The sequence below is a fragment of the Rutilus rutilus genome, assembly GCF_951802725.1.
Source record: "Rutilus rutilus genome assembly, chromosome: 7".
Taxonomy (NCBI): Eukaryota; Metazoa; Chordata; class Actinopteri; order Cypriniformes; family Leuciscidae; genus Rutilus; species Rutilus rutilus.
In genome coordinates this window covers 5,638,765-5,662,257 of record NC_140221.1, presented here as the reverse complement: position 1 = coordinate 5,662,257, position 23,493 = coordinate 5,638,765, and the positions used below count along the sequence as shown (strand labels likewise).

Here is a 23,493-nt window from a genome sequence, read left to right as displayed (position 1 = left end):
CGCTTAAAGCGACTTACATTGCATTTTTAAGGTACACATTTACATTCTTATCAATTATTGCTTTCCCTGGGAATCGAACCCATGACCCTAGCGTTGCAAGCGCCAATGCTCTGTTTAAGCTACAGGAAAGCTTAACATGTGGTACAACATTTTACAATAATGTTCATTAGTTAATATATTAACTAACATGAACTAGCAATACATTTGTTACAGTATTTGTTAATCTTTGTTAACGTTAGTTAATAAAATACAGCTGTTCATTGTTTGGTAATGTTAGTTCACAGTGCATTAACTAATGTTAACAGGATTTTAATAAACTATTAGTAAATGTTGAAATTCACATTAACAGAGATAAATGCTGCATGTTCAGGTCATTATTAGTTCATGTTAACTAATGTAGTTAACTAATGTTAACTTACAAACCTTATTGTAAAGTGTTACCACTTTTTCTTACTCTTTTACTGTATTATGAATGAATTCATAACTTGAATGATCCAAGATGGCGGCGCGAGTACATCGCGAGGCTCGCGGTCTCTCCAGATTCTGTAATTTAGCAGTATTTTTCTTGCTCATTTCGGGTCTGTTCGTCCAGAACAGTTGTGCCTTAACATCGTACACCCAAGGTGAGCTTTTGGATATTGGTTTGCGAATTTCCGACAGTTTTATGGACAACCTTCGACTCCTTCCTGAGATCGCCAGATCACCCGAGGCTATGCACTCTGCCCGGCCGGGCGAGATCGTAAACAAAGGCGGGGGAAGCGCGGAGGACTAAGAGCTAAGCTAAAGCTAACACCACACCGGCTCTCTTTACCCAGCATTTTCCTTGCCAATGTACGGTCGCTGTTGAACAAAATGGAGGAGATTCGACTCAACATCACATACAGCAAGAGACTTTTGAACTGTAATGTTCTAATTTTCACGGAAACATGGTTAAACAGCGGAATACCGGACAACGCTATTGAGCTAGCGGGACGCCATACATTCCGGGCGGATAGAACATTAGATGGCTCCGGTAAGACCAGAGGTGGTGGATTGTGCATTTACATTAACAAAGCTTGGTGCACAAACTCTGCTATTGTTGGGAGACATTGTTCAGCTAACCTTGAGTTTCTCATGGTTAAATGTAGACCGTTTTATCTACCGCGGGAGTTCACTTCCACTATTATAACTGCAGCCTATATTCCCCCGGATGCTGATGCCAAGTTTGCTATGAAAGAACTTCACGCAGCCATCAGTAAACAACAGACCGTTCACCCGGAAGCTGCGTTTATTGTTGCGGGTGATTTTAATCATTCAAACTTAAAGTCAGTGCTACCGAAATTTCACCAGCATGTTTCCTGTCACACCAGAGGAAACAAAACCTTAGACCATGTTTACACAAACATGGCTGAAGCTTACGTCGCGACACCCCTCCCCCACTTGGGACAGTCAGATCACCTTTCTTTGTTCCTCACCCCCAAATATGCACCTCTGATCAATCGCGTGAAGCCATCAGTGAAGACCATCAAGGTGTGGCCTGCGGGGGCAGATTTCTCACTCCAGGAAAGGTTTCTACACACAGACTGGAGTATGTTTGCTTCTCAAGCCACCAGTGGCTCTCACACGGACATTGACTGCTACACCTCCTCTGTACTGGATTATATTAATACCACCATTGACAGTGTTACAACCCAGAAGTAGATCACCACATACCCAAATCAGAAGCCATGGATGAACAGGGAAGTGCGACTCCTATTGAAGACACGCAATACTGCCTTCAGATCAGGAGATGCACAAGCCTATAGTACATCCAGAGCAAATCTGAAAAGGGGCATCAAAGAGGCCAAGCACTGCTACAAGCTTAAGATAGAGGGACACTTTTCCAACGCTGACCCTCGGCGCATGTGGCAGGGCATTCAGGCCATCAGTGACTACAAACCCTCTCACTCCACCCCCGCAGCCACTGATGTCAACTTCCTGAACGAGCTAAATGACTTTTATGCTCGCTTTGAAAGAGACAACAGAGAAACTGCCACCAAGCTCAAATCCTCAGCTGACCACCCACCGATCACACTCTCCTCCACAGATGTCTGCAATGCACTGAGCAGGATCAGCGCGCACAAGGCTGCTGGACCAGACAACATCCCTGGACGCGTACTCAGGGCATGTGCGGAGCAGCTCGCTGGGGTTTTTACAGACATTTTCAACCTGTCTCTTGCCCAAGCAGCTGTACCAACATGCTTTAAATGCACTTCCATTGTGCCAGTGCCAAAACACTCCAGCCCGAAGTGCCTTAATGACTACCGCCCTGTAGCACTCACACCCATCGTAATGAAGTGCTTTGAGCGGCTGGTCCTGGCACACCTAAAAGACTCTCTACCATCCACATTGGACTCACACCAGTTTGCCTACCGTAGCAATAGGAGCACAGAGGATGCAGTCTCCATGGCACTGCACTCTGTGCTCACACATCTGGACAATAAGAACACTTATGCACGCATGCTGTTTGTTGACTTCAGCTCAGCATTCAACACTGTCATCCCAACTAAGTTAATAGCCAAACTTGGAGACCTGGGCTTCAACACCTCCATGTGCAACTGGATTTTGGACTTCTTGACCAACAGACCCCAGAATGTTCGATCAGGCTCCAACTGCTCCACATCCATCACACTCAACACTGGTGTACCACAGGGCTGTGTGCTAAGCCCGTTCATCTACTCCCTCTTCACCTCCGACTGCAAGCCTGTGTACGGATCTAATTCCATCGTCAAGTTTGCGGACGACACTACAGTGATTGGTCTCATCAGCAACAACGATGAGACTGCCTATAGGGAGGAGATCAAGCACCTGGCCACATGGTGCACCGAAAATAACCAGCTCCTCAACACCACCAAAACGAAGGAGCTCATCGTGGACTTCAGGAAAGTGTCAAGAGGCACACACGACACCATCCACATCAATGGAATGGCTGTTGAGCGTGTCTCCAGTTTCAAGTTCCTGGGGATCCACATCTCGGCGGACATGACCTGGACAACCAACACCTCCAGCCTGGTCAAGAAGGCTCACCAGCGCCTTTTCTTCCTGAGGACACTGAGGAAGAATCAGCTTTCCTCCACTATCCTGGTGAACTTCTATCGCTGTGCAATAGAAAGCATCCTGACCAACTGTGCTACAGTGTGGTATGGGAGCTGTTCTGTTGCAGAGCGCAAGGCACTGCAGCGGGTGGTGAAAACCGCCCAGCGCATCACTGGGACTCCACTACCTGCCATCGAGCACATCCAGAGGAAACGCTGTCTGCATCGAGCTCGCAGCATCCTTAAGGACTCCTCTCACCCAGCCCACAGACTGTTTTCTCTCCTGCCCTCCGGCAGGCGTTTCAGGTGCCTCCGGACCAGGACCAGCAGACTAAAGAACAGTTTTTTCCCCAGAGCTGTCTCTTTATTAAACTCTAACCCTCATTGATCCCACTCCCCTCATATACTGATTGACTCTCCTCTCCCTCCTCACACCTGCCTCCATTTTGTTATTTGCAATACTATAATGTTCATTTGCACTGCTGACTGTTATTACAGTAACAACTGTTTACATATGCATCTTGCACTACTACCTTGACTGGAATATGCTCAATTTGCACTGCCGACTGTTTATTTACAGTACCGACTGTTTATATATACATTGCAATATCGTACCTTAACTGTAATATGCAATTACTTTCCACTGCACTTTCACTCGGATAGCTTCTGTCCAAACTTTATTTGCACTACTTTAAATCCATTGTTATACTGCTCATTAGCCTAACTTATACATATATCTATTTGTTAAATTCTGTTTATAGTAATAGCCATCTGTATATTATGCTCACATTCTGTTTATAGTAACAGCCATCTGTATATATATTCATAGTACATATCTATCTGTAAAATTCTGTTTATAGTAACAACCATCTGTATATTATATTCAGTACATATCTATCTGTAAACATTCTGTTTATAGTAATAGCCATCTGTATATTATTATATTCAGTACATATCTAGCTGTAAACTCTGTTCACAGTAATAGTTATCTGTATTCATAGGACAATCTATCTGTAAATTTTTGTTTATAATAGTATTCAACTCTATATTTATTCAGTACATATCCATGTTCTGCACTTATGGAACCACTGTATATCCTGCACTTGCTGCTATTGCACTTCTGGTTAGACCTAAACTGCATTTCGTTGCCTTGTACCTGTACTTGTGTAATGACAATAAAGTTGAATCTAATCTAATCTAAAAAAATTATACAGTAAATATGTATTTGTGGCAATATATATACAATGATAAATTATATTTAAGATGAAATGTCATGAAATTTCATCATAATAATTTTATAGGACCACTCAGAATATGTGATTGTTGTGCATGTGTGTGATTTCAGTTGTTCCTAAATTGTTTCGTAAATTTAGAATAAAATTTAGAACAAAAGTTACTGATGAATCATGATTTGTTCACAAAAACACAGATTTGTACGCAGATTTCACGCACAAATCCATGTGTACACACGGTTAGTGAATGAGACCCATTGTTGTAAGCTTTAGAAAGAGTAGAGCTTTCTCTGAATGAATACAGATGTGTTCAACCCCTCTGCTAGGCCTGCTGAAAATCAAGTGATGCCATGTTGTCATATAATTTCAGTCATTTTTCTGCGGCTCAGTGTCTCAAGGCTTTGATAAACCTTACTTAAAGTCTCTCTAGGGTTAGATAACTTGCAATCAAGGGATTACAACCGCAACTATTCTTCAGTTTCTCTCGTGAAGTGGGAAAAACTTTTATTCAGGGTTTAAAGGATTAGTTCACTTCAGAATTAAAATGTCCTGATAATTTACTCACCCCCACGTCATCCAAGATGTTCATGTTTTTCTTTCTTCAGTCGAAAAGAAATTAAGGTTTTTGAGGAAAACATTCCAGGATTTGTCTCCATATAGTGGACTTCAGTGCAGCTTCAAAGGGCTCTGCACGATCCCAGCCAAGGGATAAGGGTCTTATCAAGCCAAACCATTTTCAAAAAAAAAAAAAAAAAAGTTTCTATACTTTTTAACCATAAATGCTAGTCTTGCACTAGTTCTGCGATGCGCCACACATTACGTAATCACATTGAAAGGTCACGCGTGACATAGCGGAAGTGCCAACGTGTTTACAAAGTGACCGTGCAAAGACTAAGTCAAACTGCAAAACAAAAAAAGGTAAAGCAACGATGTCGAACAATTCTGAAGTTGGAGAAGTTTTTTCGCATTGTGTCGAGTCCTTTGAAGCTGCACTGAAACTGCAATTTGGACCTTGAAACCATTGTACCCCATTAAAGTCCACTATATGGAGAAAAATCCTGAAATGTCTTCCTGAAATCTTGGATGACGTGGGGGTGAGTAAATCATCAGGAAATTTCAATTCTGAAGTGAACTAATCCTTTAAGTATATTGAAGTACTCTGTGATTGTCTTTGTTCATTGTCCTTAAAGGCTCTTATTTTTATTTTTTACCTTTATTTTTAACTCAGACTTCTCTTCTTGTTTCTATCTTTCTTCTGCCCACCCATTTTAAATGTAAAGTCAAGTCACCTTCATTTATATAACGCTTTTTACAATACAGATTGTTTTAAAGCAGCTTTACAGTGATAGAAGGAAATGAATGCAACAAAGATTGTTTCATCTGTACAGCAGCTCTAGAAGAAAGTCATATTCCAGCTTAAGTAAGTTTTTGATTGATTTATTTCCGTTTTAAAAATCATTAGTTATTAACTTACACTACACCATTTTCAACTGAAAACAGAAAACTTTTAATGCATTCTGGCTGTTCATTATACGTCTGTCATACACATCAACGGCGTTTTGTTGGCCTGAGAATGCAAACTTTGAAATAAAAAAAATACCGTTATGATCTCCATGTAAAGTAAAAAAAAACGTGAATCTGTGAAAACGGTGACGCCGTGCACATGCGTATTACGTGTTTAGTCTATAGACCTTATGTAGCCCTTTTCAGCGCTGCGCTCGTTGTCTTTTGACTCCCAGTCTGAAAACTTGACTCTTCTGTAGTTAAACCGTGTACTAAGATCGACGGAAAATGAAAAGTTGCGATTTTCTAAGCCTATATGGCTAGGAACTACTCTCATTCCGGCGTAATAATCAAGGAACTGTGCGGCTGTACCATGGGTGCAGCAGGCGTAATGATATGACGCAGCGCCTGAAAATAGTCCCCAGCTCGGTAATTTCTTCCAACGTGACCGGGACTAAGTTTGTCTAACCTATTAGACCTATTTTCAGGCGCTGCGTCATATCACTACGCCTGCTGCACTCATGGTACAGCCGCACAGTTCCTTGATTATTACGCCGGAATGAGAGTAGTTCCTAGCCATATAGGCTTAGAAAATCGCAACTTTTCATTTTCCGTCGATCTTAGTACACGGTTTAACTACAGAAGAGTCAAGTTTTAAATAGGAAAAATATTGAAACTCTTTGGTCATTTTGAAAGAAATGCTACTGGACTCCTCTGAATCAATGATCTATGCTAAGCTATGCTAAAAGTGGTACCGTCAGACCCGGAGTTCGGCTGAATGGATTCTAAAATGGTAAAACTCATCTGTTTAACTCTGGGGGAGTTGTAAAATGAGCATATTTCCGAAAAAAGTGGAGTATTCCTTTAAAAGACAATATTCTAAAGATGGCGGCGCCCTCGTTTCTCTGGCGCATAAGGTCTATATAGGCATGAGCGTTTGAATGCATGTGCGCGGGCACATAGTCTTTCTTTACAAAGCGACATCACTAAATTACTTGTCTGGCATGCATAATACAGCGTTTTTAGTCGTTTTGGTCATTTTACATGATTTGAATTATAGAAATTGATAATGTGTTAGGTTAAAGAGATGCTGACAGAGTGTGTCTGCTTCCCGAACAATGTTTGGAAGACTGTTCCAGAGTTTAGGTGCTAAATAGGAAAAGGATCTACTGCTTACAGTTGACTTTGATATTCTAGGTATTATCAACTGGCCAGAATTTTGAGATCGCAATAGACGTGAAGGACTATAATGCGTTAAGAGCTCGCTTAAGTACTGGGGAGCTAAGCCATTGAATGCTTTGTAAGTAATCAGCAATATTTTAAAATGTATACCGTGTTTAATAGGGAGCCAATTAAATGTAAAAATCTGTCAAATTAACCCTGTAAAAGCAAATTTAGCACCTACGTTACTGACGCACATTCTCTTTTTCTCTCCTTTCTGAGACATTCACCTCTGGATCTTTGTAAAGGGGTGGGTGGAGGGGTGCGTTCATAAGCAGGGGGGTTTTCGGAGGGGGAGGAAGCAGACTTAGGTCAACATTGTGGTATTTTCTTAAAGATGCATATCTGCCCTGAACAAACATGCTGTGTATTTATAGGAATTCAGGATCCAGCTCAAGCAGCATGGGGCCAATTGGCTTTTTCTACAGTATTTGTGCTGCAAAGCTCAATGGGGGTTTTTAATTAAATGGTTTACACTTAGTTAGGCTTAATGGGAGATGTGCCTATTGATAAAAATAACAACAGCTTAAAGCTAAAGCACATGGGAAACACTTTATAATAAACTTCTTTAATGAGAGATGAACAGATTAGTAATTGACAGTGAAGTAGTTCATTTATGAGTGTATATAAAAATATATTAGAGTTTAATGACAATCATAACTATTAGAATTACATTGACAAATGATCTGTCAATAATTATTTAATTTAATACGGTTTGTTAATATTATTAATGAATGTTATTATAAAATGTTAATGATTTTTTATCTGTTTGACAGAGTATAAGCATAAAAACATGTAAATAGGTGTTAAACATATCAAACCAAATGCCCAAAGCCTTAATTTTACATTTGTTTTACATTTATATTGATACATTTATGTAAAAAAAAAAAAAAAAAAAAAAGTGTCCTATTATTTAAATGTTTACCAAGGTTTTGAGAACAACTTGCGTTCATTGCAAGCGCAATTTAAAAAAGCCAGTATAATTCTAATTTTAAAAACTTAAATACAATTCAGTGTCTGCATTAAACTTAAATAGAAAAATTGGATGTGTAAAAATATTCTATATAACTATAAATGTTACTTGCTGCTCGCAGCAAAAGTAATACAAACAGAATTCTTCAAAGCGCAACTGCCACCATTAACATCATATTTATTGTTATTTAGATACTCAATAAAACATATACATATATATACAATATGCAGGAAAACAGACAACTGCACTTTACATATTACTTTAAAAAATGAAAAGAAACAAAGAAAAAGGACCTCGGTAAATCTCCACGTTGCCATTATGACCTTCCATCTAACCTTTTTCAGGTATTTAAGGTCAACTGTAACATTATTCTAAAGAGTATAAGATTGCCTAAAAAAATTACATGTGCAATACCAATATTCTGGTTTCTATTTGATATCCATTTAACATCAAAAGGTTTCCTCTAGCTGTGCGGCATACCAGTGTTGAAGCATCCTGGGTGTTCAAGAAACAATCCGATGGGCTATGGGCTATTTAAACCGAAACGTGGAGAATGCTGTAAACCTAATATACAAGTAAAGAGGGAATCCGAAAGGTTAGAGTAACCAAAAGCAGTGGAGAAATTCTGGGGGAGGGCCAGTGATCCGCATTAAAGCATTTTAAGACAGCTTGAAAAGACATGGCACATCATTGAATTTCTATGAATCATGTTCTAATAGGATTCCCCTGACCACTCCCTTTTGGTTCCAAAGAAGGCAGCAAGCAGCACGCCTGCAAGGACCACATTTCAAAGCCCTCTTGTGTCCCTTGATGACAATAGAATTACCTGCCCTGAGGGCTAGAGGGTCAGGAAAAGACCCTAGATCTTATTCAGAATCAGGGGGGTTTTTTTATAAGAAGGAACAATAATTATTTCAAAGATGAAAAAAATGAGACCTCCAGAGAGGGCAAAAAATTGGGCATGAGAAAAGCATAGAAAACACAACAATGGATGAACAGAAAAGCCATCAGAATGCATAGACGTATAAAGAAATGTTGAGGTCTGGATCAGTACTGGTATACCATCATCTTGTCTTTTAATATCATCCTACAGTAAGTTCAGTGTAACATATTTTTTCTTGTTTTGTTTTTTTTTTTCTACAAAAATGGCACAAATTTTCCTGACAAAGAAACACTGATTTATCCTTCCTCCATATATAAAAAAAGAAGTCTTGGTTTCTTATCCTCATCCTGGTAGTCAAAAGGTCTTCTTTTCTCTTGCTCTTGTTTCTTCAAGTCAACGCAGCTACGAATGTTCCGAAACGGTTTGAGATGTCCGAGTGAAGGGAACGCCAGGAAGGAACAGGTCCCCCGCGCCCCTTAGACTCCCCAAGTTCATCTGTGCAGTGGACTGACAGGCACTGGAGATGAGAACCCATACCTCCAGTGGTCCCCGAGGAACCTGCTCCTCCTGTGCCTTTACTTTGAGAGAGGTCTACTTCTGAAAGAAAAACACAGGGGGAAGAAATTCAATATGTTGATGTAACCATTACATTTGGTCATTGCAATCTATGTATACAGTGTTGTGATAGGCCAATTAATCAAGTGATTTTTGGCCACCACAATATTTAAATGTTTGAAATTTTGAACCATATATAATCCATCCCAAATTAATTCAAGTACTCGCATTGGCCAATATTGGTAGATCACTGTCCCAGATTTTGCCAATTAAGTGGTAGTGTATCAATTTCAAAATGCCTGTCAACAAATAAAAAGCCTTTAATGTACCTTTTAGGAAATGTTGAGTAAATATTGTGTACAGTAAGTGTTTCGAGATTGGCCTACACACACGTGTGTGTGTGTGTGTGTGTGTGTGTGTGTGTGTGTGTGTGTGTGTGTGTGTGTGTGTGTGTGTGTGTGTGTGTGTGTGTGTGTGTGTGTGTGTGTGTGTATGTGTTTTTTTTTTCTTTTTTTAAGTGTCAAAAGTAAGAAAACCCTTGTCTTTTCCAGGCAATTGTGTGAATAGTTTGAGACTGTGTATTTGAAAAGTGTGATCTTAAAATCCATCGAACCACATGCATTAGCATTGGCTTTAGGACCCATTCACCCCGTTCCACTGCACAAAAACAAAGTGACCCTTCAGTAAAGGAGTCACAAAGCTCTGGGAAAACTGACCTTTGACTCTGTTTGACCTAATTTACCTGCATAATGACCCTTCTAAAGCATTGACACACAAGTCAACCCCCTGCCCCCATCTCATTTACTGCACAAAACAAAATCCATACAAAGGTTTATAAGGGTTGCATTTGAAATGTCAATACAAGAGAAGAAGTGATTGATAGACAGAGAAAATGGCATTTCAAAACACTATAATTGTATCAGTTTTGTACCCAGTTCACATTTTTATTCAGATGTACATAAAAATGGATATAAAAAAGCAAGTAAAAACATCTTTAGAAATTTTAGTTTTTAGTGTTGTAATTTACAACAGATAAAATCAAATTTTAATGCAGATATGGACAAGCTCTTTTTCATTTACTGTGTTAGGAATGTAACACCTGTCCTTCATGTACTTCCAGTTTAATGGTATATGAACCGATTATGTTATAAATTTAACTGACATGGATAATGACTACTGGCACGCCAAAGACATTTGAGGTAAAATTTATAATCTTTAGGGTAATCATTTTTAGGCTTCTGAATAAATCTGCAAAAAACTCAAATGTGTTACAATTATCCCTGCTCTCCCCTACAGAGAAGCACCTTTACACGCACGCACACACACACACACACACACACATGCTGTGTGTCAGCCATTTTGAGAGACGGGCGCCTGGTCTCGCCCTCGAGCCTGTCTGGACCAGTACTGCAGAAAGAAAAAAAATAGTAAGGTGTAGGGAAAGGTCAATAACCCGACCCCATCCCCCAAACCCTAAGGATAGAGGAACAAAAATAAAGGGAAAAGGAATCCAGAGAGGAGGGAAAGACATTAGTGGTAAAAAGAAAAGACAACGGTGGGACTGCATAAATGATGATAAACAAAAGATCATCGTATCTTTATATGGAGTCTTAATCTATTATATGGTGTGAAATATATACACATCTCCCCCACATCTTCACACGCCTAAGGCAATAACACATACACACACACTTATGCACGCACATAGTCCTATTCTCTTGTCTTACGTCCTGCAGAGTCTGCCAATAGTCCGTGGTAGCTGGGCACAGCAGGCTGGGCTACGGCCTGGATAAGCAACCAAGCATTCTCCACACACACACACACGCACACACACACACAAACTGCTCAGCAGCCATCAAGCTTCCTGCTGCTACCCCCAACACACACACAGCAATGTGAGAACTGTGCAACCCCAAAACACAGTCACACATTTAAGAGACTCAGTGTCTATCCCAAAACATTGCAACATAACAAACACAGCACACACATAACCTGACACAGCACTTTCAACATTAATTCCACATATATCATAACCCTTAATACTTTTTTTTTTTTTTTAAGCTGTATGGCAATAAATTATAATATTACAATGCTGTATTCATTTTCCTCAATCCTCAGAAAATCTCAGAAACCTTACAGAGATGACATCAGCGATATGAATTGTGATTGGTCTTATCTTCCTTACGTCATTAGTCTCAAACAAAATGCTTACCTAAAACTATAATACTTTTTACTGGAATTGTCCTACACAAAATGCAAATCTTGTTAATGTTGTGTCTGTTGATTTTGATCTAAAATATCACAGTTATGAAAGATACATTTTTAATTTTGTTCAGTTTAAAAGACAATGGAAGAAAATCCAGCATCTATTGACACACACACACACACATTTTAAGTGCATCTAAATGTTTTCTTCTAACTTTTATTCCTTTTTTGTTGTTGTTGTTCAGAATTACTCCAGATTGTGAGTTTACAAAAAATATTCTACATTTTACTCCCCACACACGGTCCCATTAATTTCTGATCAGGAAATACTTCTGTTCACAGCGTAATGCACTTATTCAAGGACCTTGGGATTCCACTGAAAATATGCTAATTCTGATCTACATGCTGGATCTTTTAATTGCTATCCACAAGAGAATTTGCAAAAGACTTATATTTGAAGGTTTGAAAGCTTAAATTCCCCTTCCTGCAGGAGTCTGGTGGGAGGTTTGAGTTCAGGCAGGCACTCTCTCTCTCTCTCTCTCTCTCTCTCTCTCTCTCTCCCACCCTCCCCCTCCTCGAGAACACATACTTGAGAAACTAATACATGATTTACTGCTGCAATAATAAATCTTCAGCAAGTCCGGCTTCCTCTACTCCTCAGTAGAGGAAATGACATAACTGTCTGGTCTTATGTTTATATTTTAAAACATTTGTGATCGCACTTTATATTAGGTGTCTTTAACAACCATGTACTTGCATCAAAAAAAAAAAAATGTAAGGTACAATGTACTTATAATGTTCATGTTAAGTACATAAAACACATAAATTCATAGACAGGTACAGAACATAATCTAGCTAACATTTATAGGTGTAACAAAGTATTTATCATAATATACTTAAAATTAACATTAAAAAAATAAACGTCTGAAAAATATCAGTTCAAAACCAGTAGTGACATTGTACATGTTGTCATCATGTCACTATCAGTGGCCCAATATATAGTGACCCTGGGTCCTTACTGTCCTTACCAGTGCCCGAATTTGTAAGATATATGAATTGACGACCTAGGGAGCTGATTGAGACGCACCCAATGAACCATCTAATAGCCATTTACTTCTTCTTCTCTCTTTTTCTCGCTCCTAAAAGTTAGCAGCTCTAAAATCACAACCCATTTGTTATTTTTCCCTAAAATTAAGAATGATTCCCAGACAACAACCTGCATCCCAAACAACATAACTCCCTCTAGCTGCCTGGTAACATCTTTAAACACACACACATGCAGCAAGAGGGCTGAAGTTAGAGCATCGGAACAAGATTTGGAAAACAACATTTTAAAATAGAAGAAAACAAAATGTAAGCCTGTATAATGAGGAAGCTTCTAGAAGCTTATAAAGGCAGGCTTTAAGTATAACTGTCACATGAGTCAGTATGTGCTCTGCTGTAGTATGTGTCCTGCTATTACTGGATATCCAAAAAGCTTTTAAAAACCTTGAAGGTATTTTTATCTATGTGTGTGTGTGTGTGTGTGTGTGTATTTTTTGGTCCCCATACGGAAAGCAGCTTATACATCATACCAAGTGATGTTTTTTGAAAATATAAAAATGCAGAAAGTTTTCCGTGATGGGTAGGTTAGGGTTAGACTATACAGTTTGTACAGTATAAAAATCATCAAATCAAAATACTCTCGCCTGTCCCATCTTCATTTTCAGAGACAAGGACAAGTAAGTCATTTGAAGGTTAATTCCACCGAAAGGTATAAATACTGTAGGGCTATAAAAGTATTGTTTGCTTTATTTAAGGCTTCCAACATACCCAAAACAGGAACAATGATTTACCAATGGTGTGAATTTGGGGATATGTACTACTGGGAGCAAACAGTTCAGGAAAACAGTTGTAATTTTTGCAATTCCATTTGGTCATGCCTTTGGGGAACAAAATACACACTTCTCCTTTAAAATCCTGCTGGATTTAATATTTATATTGCATTGCTTATAATTTCTTTCCCATATTGGAAAATAAATAAATAAATAAATAAACAAACAAACAAACAAACAAACAAACAAACAAAAAAACAAACAAACAAACAAATAAATAATTAAATAAATAAATAAATAAATCTGTCTAAAATATATTTAAATATGTGCTAAATATATGTTGTGCACAGGGAAGCTAAATTAAATATATTTTTGAAATTCAAAATGTAAAATTTATTTCAGGGGCATTACATTTCTAATATTACAGTAGCCTGCATTTAGGCTGTATGCAAATGTGGATGCTATAGCCTAGAGATCAAACCTATACTTTGTATCCACCATTTAAAATTACATTCTAAAATACACTGATCAGCCACGACATTAACACCACCTGCCAACAGCTTGAACTTTATTTAATAAAATAACTTATTTATTTTTTACATTATATATGTATGTTAATTACAGATTTTTAGTCAGATGTCTTATATGTTCATGTACTGTAGATAACAAATAAAGTTTTTCTTTAAATGTGAAATAATGTGTTTGAAAAATATGGAGGGCAAATACATTTTTTGTTTAAAAAAAAAAATATATATATATATATGTGTGTATGTATGTATATGTATGTATGTGTGTATGTATTGCCGTATGGGTTGTAATATTAGTGCAAGAGCATTTCTTATTTTCAACCACTGATAAAATGATTGAAAAATTGGCGAATGAATAAGTTCTGGAGAAAGTCAATAAGAAGCAAGCTAGTGACAGAATGAGAGCATGGGTTGCCCTGAGCTGTTTTTCCATTTTACACTAAATGTGAATCACAGCTTTGTTTTGGGTGTTAGGAATGGAACGAAAGAAACAAAAAAGCAAGCCAGGGAAAGTAATTAAAATCATTCATGTTTTGCAACTTGTCACAAATGAAATAGTAAAGTGTAATGCTTATACTCTGCCATGAGTTAGAAAAGGAAAATTCACTCTTTCCATTTGTCTACAAAAATAAGTATACTGGGTGTTTGGTGACCACCAATATATTAAGCCATTTCCCACAAAAGCGTGTGGGCACGTAAGGTGGACAAACAAACACAGCTGATTTTACCTTGTATAGAACTGATCCATTTAAATGCAGAAATATTGTCCGCATCTTAGAAAGGCATAATAAAACCTTGCCTAACTTGCTCTGTCATTTATCATGTCCACAAAGAGTCCAGTGGGGGTCATTAGTACCATTTGCAGTAAACACTTCAGGGGGCCACAAGGAAATCCTCACCAGTAATGACTGATGACAACCAAAACCTCACACACAACATTAATGTACAATGTATTCATACTTGCTGCTCAAGAAAACCTGTCACAAAAAAAAACGTAATATTAAGAAATTATATTAGTTACAAGTTTATATGTATTTATACAAATCTTTTTTTTACTGACATATGAACCCAAAATTTCAATGAAATTTTCTGATAATAAATATATATTTTAGATTGTACAAAACACATCCAAGATATCCGATGGGCCCAGCATTTTTAATTCTCAGCTACATCTAATGAGCAAAGGTCGTCTGCACAAAGGTTAGTCTGCACTAACAAGAAGGAGACCCGAGAGAGAAGCCAGAGAGACGGCGACAACCACAGAAGCACAGGAACACCAGCTGGGCCACTAAATGACCCGAAAATAACTCTATCAAAGCACTTACGGAGTTTGTATACATAATAGTGACTAAGTTGCATTGTGATTTTGAGATCAGAGGACTCAACACTACTGGTGTTTGACAGCACAGAATACAGAACAAAGAACAAATACAAAGATGTCCAATTTCAAATTCACAGGTCCAATCCAAAATCAAATCCAAAAAGTGTGCTGGTATGTGTTATGCATACTTGGCTATTAAAGGTGTGGTGAAATGTTAGTGTGTGTGCGTACATGTGCGTGTGTGTGTGTGTGTGTTTGACGCCTGTAAGGGCTGAGGATTTAAGAAAGGTTAAGAAGGATGTGTTGTTTAGATCATTTTCTAACATAAAACAACATTACATGAAAATTGAATAAAAATCAAAAATTTTATGTTAAAATTATTTTTTGCACATTATCAAAAAATTATGTAACCTGTTAAGATCTTTAACTCAAGTTGTCCTTACAATCTTATTTTTTAAATGCGTAAAATTACACATTGATGCACACAACACTGCCGCATTGCGCTGCTGCTGACAGCTGAATCTGTGTATATTCATAAGGTGATCTGTTATTTGTGGTTATATTATGAAGACCTAACAAAAAAGACAGACTATTTATACATAATCAAACATATAAATATATATATTAAGGATATATTCCTGAACGATAAATTGTGAGCTAATAATTACTCACAGGAAACGTGTTTATTCATATAGAAATAAAAACAGTTAACTTGGTTAACAAGTGCTTCAACACTTCATTCTGAAATAAACTGGTTTTATTAAGTCAAAAATATGATCTAAAATGACTGTACATTAGGTTACGTCAAGCAAAAATGGTATTGGTCATATCTGCAAGAAATAGCTCCTTTAGTTCACAACTACACATTTTCACTACGTACAGCACAGTGCAATTAATTCCAAGGCGCCTTAAAATGATCTTGAGACTCGTAAAATAAATTACTGCTTCCTATAAATCCATATTAACAATGTCCTATAAGCACCTTAGTCACCTAATTAAAATTACTAGAAGCATTCATATGCTTTAAAAGTTAAGTGTTATAAAGGCCTATAAAAAATGATGGTGTGAATGAACCTCTTATAGAATTTAACAGTCCCCTTGTGTGCTGGCGTGCAATGCATCCGATGCAATTTCACAAGCCGCAAACACTTTGTAACCCTTCTCTCATCTCTGCTGTCTACGCCACTCAAATGAAAATCTGTCAAGGCTGGTGATTTGTGCTAACTAGCTATCGATCGCACCAGCACAACGTGCGTTTACAGCTCGGGGGGCTGAATGAAAGGAGGAGGGGGAAAAAGGAGAGAAGGAGACTGCAAAATGAGGACAGCAATGCATAGTTGGTGGGGGAAAAGAAAGGTGGGAAATGCTGAGAAGAAAATACAATGTTTTGCATTTGGTTTACACTGAGTGCATAGACAGATGCGCAACGAATCCATGGTGGTGGGTGCGTTTGCAAGAGATGGGGATGGTGCACTTGACAACACTGCATGTTAAACAATGGACCTTGACTTAAGGTTGCCTTCTCTGAAAGCTCCCCCCTGCACCCTCCCACCTGCAGTTAGCCCAAACAAAGGGGCACATAATGCACACCGGGGGCGAACTATTAACACGTGTGAAAGCGCACTCCGGCTGTGGCAATTCAATTATGCGTGTCCGTCCCGCTGCCTTTTCAGTAAAGACAATTACCGTTTTATATACTGATTAAACTAAAGGACAAGTGCCAAACGAAGGATGCACACATCAAATATATGAGCTTATGGTTTACATAATTATGCCGCTTAATGTCGATGTATAAGAAATTATTAGTAATAATTATTAGTAATAATAATAAAAGTACTTCTACTAATAATAATTATTATTATTGGTAGTATTATTACACAGCTACAACCTTCATTAGTTGTTCTAATGGTCTTTAGGTTTCACACACATGGAACGTGTATACAAAAATACATTACTTTTTTTTTTTTTTTTTTACATTTGTTACTTTTAGTAAAAATATTGGCAATTCAAGTATTTTTTTTATAAAGCAAATAAGAAAACATCTTAAACTGTTCTACCCATCAAAGTGTGTGTCAGAACATGGCTTAAAAAAGCCATACTAAGAACTCAATTAAAGACTTTTGAGCAGAGTTCGTTTAATTAATTTAATGATAATTATAATAATTATAATAATAATGGAAAGATTAAAACCATGTGGCTAGAACATATCAAGATGATTAATAGAGAGAGTATTGTTGTGAGTGAAGATCGAGATAAAGATCAACAGGAAATATTTCTAGGGATTTTTTTTCTTTTGAGCCTCTGTTATTTAATGTAGCTTTTAATGTAATATAACTGACGAAATCCTTAAATAAATACTTGGATTTTACAAATGCTTAGAGAGCCACTTGCTTTTGTTTTTCCTTAAGAAAATAGGTAGGTACTTTAGTAAATGAAATGCATTTAATACATAGAAATCATGACCTCATTTTTCTTTTAATTAGTTGTACTTTTATGAAGCTTTCTTTTTTTTTTCTCACAAAGCCATTTTATATGATACATTCTATTTGTGACAAACTATGTGTGTTCTGTTAAATTTGGTTTACTAAATTTAAATTTAGTTTAAAATTATTAAATTTTTTTAAATGATCCAAACGATCTATATGTAATAAAAATGTAACGCAGAGAAAAACTCAAGAAAGAGTCACATCATTGCTCTTGCTCAAAAACACTATAATGTAAAGGAGAGCATTTTTTTGCATGTATGCCTACATTAGTGTGTTAGTGTGTGTGAGCAAGACAGAGAAAGTGAAAATATATATATTTTTAAAGGCTGGGGGGGGGGGGGGGGTACAAATATTGCCACCTCATACATTTTATGGAGTGTTTTTACTTGCATAAATTCAAATCTATACTGTAGTAAAATGATAAATATTTACCTTCTTTGATGGTTCCCTGGACTTTATTTTTTTCCCAAACAGATTTCTCCTCCTCTGAATCCTCAAGCAGAGACTTGTCACTGGGCACATACCAGGTGGCATGCTGCTCAGCCATGAGTGTGTCCAGATCAATGGTGTCCACGGAGCCCTTCCCAGCATCCGGGCTACAGCTAGAAAGCTCTCCATCTCCATTTTGACCACTGCAGTCACTGCTTTTTTTCGTATTTTTTCCAGCTAAAGGCTGGTCTTCTGAAATGCTGAACTGCTGCCGTTGAAGCTGGATCTGAGCCTGCAAAATTTCTAGTGGGTGAATTTCATCTTGGCCAGAGGTGCTAGAGGGTGTACGGGCTTGCTCCATGCCTGGTGTACCCGGATGGCTCACTCCACCAAAGCCATCCAATGTTGAGGTAGTGTGGTTGGAGAGGCCCATGCCTTGCCCTTTCTGCCCACCTATTAGTCCGTTGTCTCTCTGCAACTTGGGCGAGCCTAACAAAGTGCTGCGGCCAGCCTTCACAGTGGATGGAGCATCTGAGCTTGATGATACCTCATCCTCATTGCTATAATGTGTGCCCAAGTCATCTGTAAAATCCATGCGAGGGGAACAGACTTCAGACTTTGATACACTTTGAATGCCACTGTCAAGAGATGACATAAGGTCAGCCTGATCTGCCAGCAGCAGGTCACCCCCTTTCCCCCATGAGGGAGAGGTGTGGGACTTTTCTTGAGGTGTGCCTGTACATCTCTCCCCGGCACCAGCTGCTGAGGCCACCTGCTGGCCGGGACTTACAACAGGGTTACTGTTTTCAGAGGGGAAAAATATCCCAGGGCTCACATGGCCACTGTCTTTTTTTCTCCTCCCTCTCCCTCTCCCACTCCCTGTCGCCGCCTTCCCCTCACTGCAAGGGGTAGTGTCCATATTGTAATTTGGGGAGAGGGTGCTGGCTTCCCCCTGCACCATTTGATTTTGACCTGGTGGTTTAGTGTTGCTATTTCCAGCTGGAGGCATTTGCCCATTTTGGGGGGAAGTAATGCTTGGGAAATATTCAGTCCCAGCATTCCCAGTGCCATTAACTGCACTATTATTTAGGTCCTGTTCTGTCTGACTCAGCTTTCGTTTCCCTTCTCCCTGAGTCTTCTTGTTGAATGTCACATTGAGGTTAGGGGCCCCCAGGCTGGCAATCATGTTCTGACAGGCAGTAGAGAGGGCTGCCAGGCAGCTCTGTCCAAAAACATTGTCCTTGCCAGTCGTTTTGCTAAAATTCCCTAAGGAGAGTCCACCAAGTTTGCTGACTGAGGAACGTTGGTTAGTGGGAAAGTCTGATTGGGATGTAAAACTCCCTGGTGAGGTGCTTACCCCTTGAGAGTTACAGAGAGAGGCTCCCTGTCGATTAGAGCCTCCATAGGGAAAAGAGGACGGACCACCCATGGGTGGCCCTGGAAAGTCATTAGGGCGCCTTTCTGATGGTGTATTGGGCAATCCAACACCTGTACTGGGTGACTGCATCTGTGAGAGGTTTCCCATGCCACTGTTGAATTGTGAGTGGACGTTGGGTGAAAGTAAGGGCTGCACATGACCCTCCCCCGGTATCCTCATCGGCTCCTGCATGCCCATTCCATTCACACCAGGTCTGAACATCATGCCAGGACCATTTTGCTGCATTTCATGAGCCCCCACCTCTCTACCTGGACCCATGCGATGGCCCAGCATTTCCCCAGGTGGATGCGGCCCGGGAAACCACCCACTCTCCAAAGTTATGTGTGGGTTCCGTCCATCAAAGTTCACCATCCTCCCACCATTTTCTCTCTCGAAACTCGACTGAGGCATGCCTCCCACCGGGCCCCCATGCCCCAGGGGCCCTTGAGGAACATCACTGTGGTGACCCAGCTGCTGTAGATTCGGTTGTCTCATCCTCTGCTGCTGACTCCGAGAGGCCATTTGCTTGATCATCGATGCTGCATTTTGTTGCTGCTGCATTGACTGCTGCTCAGGCCCTGTAAGCTGCAGTGATGGGCCTGTTGAAAAGCCATCCGTCACAGGGGGGGTGAACTCTCCAGGCAGGCCAGGGTAAGCTGCTGGAGAGAGATTATTCTCCATACCAGGCGGGTTATGCATACCACTGTTCCAACTGCCGCAACTCTCCCCACCATGAGTGGCATTTGGAAAATCAAACCTGGGCCTCTTAGCCATATTTAAATAAGGAGAATCAAAGTGTTGCAGCCTCTGATTGGAAGGCTGCTGAGGAGGGGGTGGCTGCTGTTGCATGTTGAACATGGGGTCGCCATAACTATGCATCCGTCTGTTCTCTGGTCTGTGAATAGGGTATTCAAACTGATTATGCTGGCCAGGCATCATGACGCCTCCCTCCTGCATGCTGGCATTTGCGGAACTCGTCTCTGATTGTGGGGGCTGTGGGAGAGATGGTGGGCAAGTGTTCTGTCTGCCAATCAAGCCTGGCTGCTGCTGCAAGAGAGGATGCCTGGATCCAGGCTCTATCCCCACTGGTATTTTGCGTCCACCCCCAAAACGTTCAAAGAACACATTGTGCTGGGCTGAGGGCTGCTGCTGTTGAGGGGGGGCATGGGAGTGTTCTTTAGAGATGCCCTGCATTCCAGGAGCACGAGACAACCCTGGGTTTCCAGGAAAATTGGGCCCTGGCACCTGACGCCCAGGCCCGAAATGAGAAAGCTGAGAATCAGATTCAGAGGGGGAGTACACAGACACTTCAAAATGTCCAGATGAGGGCTCATTGGAATAGTTGTAGTCCAGTCCATCAACACCACCTGGTGGGGGCATTCGTCTGGGCTCTAGATTGTGACTTTCTGATGAAGAGGATGAAGAAGACAGGCCATGGAAGGAGGCAGCACGATTAGGTGATTGGTCCAATGGGAGACATGGGGCAGGTACAGGGTGATTTCCGCTGGGGGGTCCATGGTGCTGAAAATCAGGCATGGAGCCTGTCCTTTGCTGCTGCTGGGACTGCTGCTGAGAGAAGCCATCTGCTGACTGCCCCTCAGAGAGTGGGTCAAACCCCTCCGTAAATCCTTGCTGGAGCCCCATACCGCTGTTGTAACCCATTATCCTTCCGCTGTGTAAGCAAGAGGACCCAGGTTCAGGTCCAAAATTTCCACCAAAGTGCTGATGGTGTTGGTGTGAATGGGTTTGATGTCCATGGGGATTATTATGAGATCGTTGAGGGTTAAAAAATCCATGCATTGAGGCCTGTTGTTGCTGTTGGAGATTCCCCACATGCAATTCAGAATGTCCTCGCTGGAATCCACCATACTGTTCACCTCCATTCATGTTAATGTTCATCTCAATCACAGGAGGCTCGTTAAGTGGGCCCATACCAGGCTCAACTGTCCCCTGTGGGCCTCCAGCATGAAAACCTGGGCTCTTGTAATGAGAGTTCATGCTTACTCTTGGCTGGTTAAAGTTTTTCTCAGTGGGGCCAAAATTTCTGTTATTAATCTGTGGACCAAACTGTTCCAGCCCAAACATACTTCCCACAATCAGTCCCGCATGACAACCAGCTTCCCTGGCTCCACTGCAGTGTCTACTGTCTCCTTTATTTTCTTTCTTTGGCAAACTCAAGCAATATCAACAACAAGTTGTATAATACAGGGGTAAATTTCAAATGTGGTATTGCCATCAATAAAAAACTATGTTTGTAGTTGCCTAAACCACAGTAATGAATAATTAATTACTGAGAAAGTCTATGCTATTGTAAATGAACTTGAAATTGTAATACGAAATGCTCTACAAAAACTTTAAAGTTCAAGGTCTATTCCATAATCTGTTCCATGTTGTTTCTTCACTGCTTTAAAAGTATTACATGAAATATAAAAGAAATAAAATTATTTACTACGTGGAATATTTGCACTGAACAAACAAAAAACTAAAAAATTTTGCCGAAATTTTCTCTACATCACGGCAAAACACGACTGCTATAAAAACTACTCTCTTACCACAAAAACAGCCTCACCTGACGATCTGACGACAGCTACAACACATATAGAAAAAAATATATAAATCATCCTCCACAGACTATAATTCCAATGTGCTGTCAAATGTCCAGAGTGAGGTAAATGTTCTATTTAAAAATCCATTTTGAACGCATATTACAACACTTTCCAGGGGTACCACAAAAATATCCAAGTCCATATGAATCCAGAACAGCGTATTTGGTATCCACTTTCTTTTAGAAATGGGTAAGATTCTTTCAAATTGCATAAGTTGTTAAGAAATAGTTCCCTTGGGCTGAGCAACACAAGCGATGACACAAAAGTAAAGGCAAGAAGAAAGTCCCGTGAATGAGGGGGTGAACCCTGAACTCCCGTCTTTGTGCGCCCGTCTTTTGGAGCTCCGAGGGATAGGCAGCACACGCGCTATCCAAAGCCCGCCACCACAGAGCTGCTGGGCAACACAGTCCCATCGGTCCTGCTCATTTTCCGCGCAATCGAACAGCTTGACTGCAATTTCAATTACAGTCAACACTTGCACATTCAGGGAGTCCTGTTTTAATAGCACCAGTTCTGAGATTTGCTCCACTCCAGCTGGAAACGATTCACCGATAGATCACATACTGATGTCTGAGACGCTCAGCACTGCGCGCAACGACCGCAAGGACCAGCAACAAGTTTTGCATTTCAGCAAGGTCCTCCGCTGCAAACATCAGCCAATGGCTTACGTGCCGAGGGAGGGACGATCTCTTAAGGTAGTCCAGGATTTGTCTGTTTGCGTTACGAGAAAGGGTTTTCAGGTGCTTCAGAGAAAAATAGGCCTATTTGGGTTTTTTGGGGATCCAAATCTACTCACTGTATAAAAATAAAAAAAAATAAAAAAACTCCTTTTAACTAAAAATAATAAATAAATAAAAAATGGTGCAATGCATTTAATTTTACTGTAATAATGATGTAATTTTACTTCATAATGATATAGCCTAATTATGATAATCATTTTTGAAATTTTAACAAGGCGGTCAAATTGTTAAAACAATGTTTCCATAAGTAAAAAGGGCTGGAGAAAGGAGCAATCCATAATTTCCACGAAGAACATCCATGCAGTTTGTTGGGATTGTAGGTAGCCTATTTTAACATTTATTTTCTTATGTTGTTTTAGTTATGTAAATTTGAGTGCTTTGTATTGGCTTTCATGTTGTTAGTGTAGCAAAATAATGCATTGCTTTAGTGTCATGAGTCTTTACACTGTTGTTTTGGCTTTAAAGTCATTAAGCACATTCTACAGATTTGAGTAGGCTATAGTTGTTTTAGTTTGGAACAGGCTATTG

The 23,493-nt window shown here is 39.7% G+C and overlaps 1 protein-coding gene across 1 annotated transcript; it reads right to left on the bottom strand.

The window, feature by feature from the left end:
- Positions 1 to 9,119: 9,119 nt before the first annotated feature.
- mn1b (meningioma 1b) lies at positions 9,120 to 21,923 on the bottom strand. The gene is made up of 2 exons (XM_084413748.1): positions 18,206 to 21,923; positions 9,120 to 9,462 (listed from the first exon to the last, which is right to left on the bottom strand). The coding sequence occupies exons 1-2, from the start codon at positions 21,702 to 21,704 to the stop codon at positions 9,254 to 9,256; spliced, it is 3,708 nt and encodes a 1,235-aa protein (XP_084269874.1). The 5' UTR covers positions 21,705 to 21,923; the 3' UTR covers positions 9,120 to 9,253.
- Between the last annotated feature and the right edge of the window lie 1,570 nt (positions 21,924 to 23,493).

Excerpts from the sequence above, each read along its gene's own strand:
- mn1b (XM_084413748.1), bottom strand. The coding sequence starts at position 21,704 with ATGTTTGGGCTGGAACAGTTTGGTCCACAGATTAATAACAGAAATTTT. Across the intron at positions 9,463-18,205 it reads CCAGGGAACCATCAAAGAAG|AAGTAGACCTCTCTCAAAGT; the intron begins GTAAATATTTAT and ends TTTTTCTTTCAG.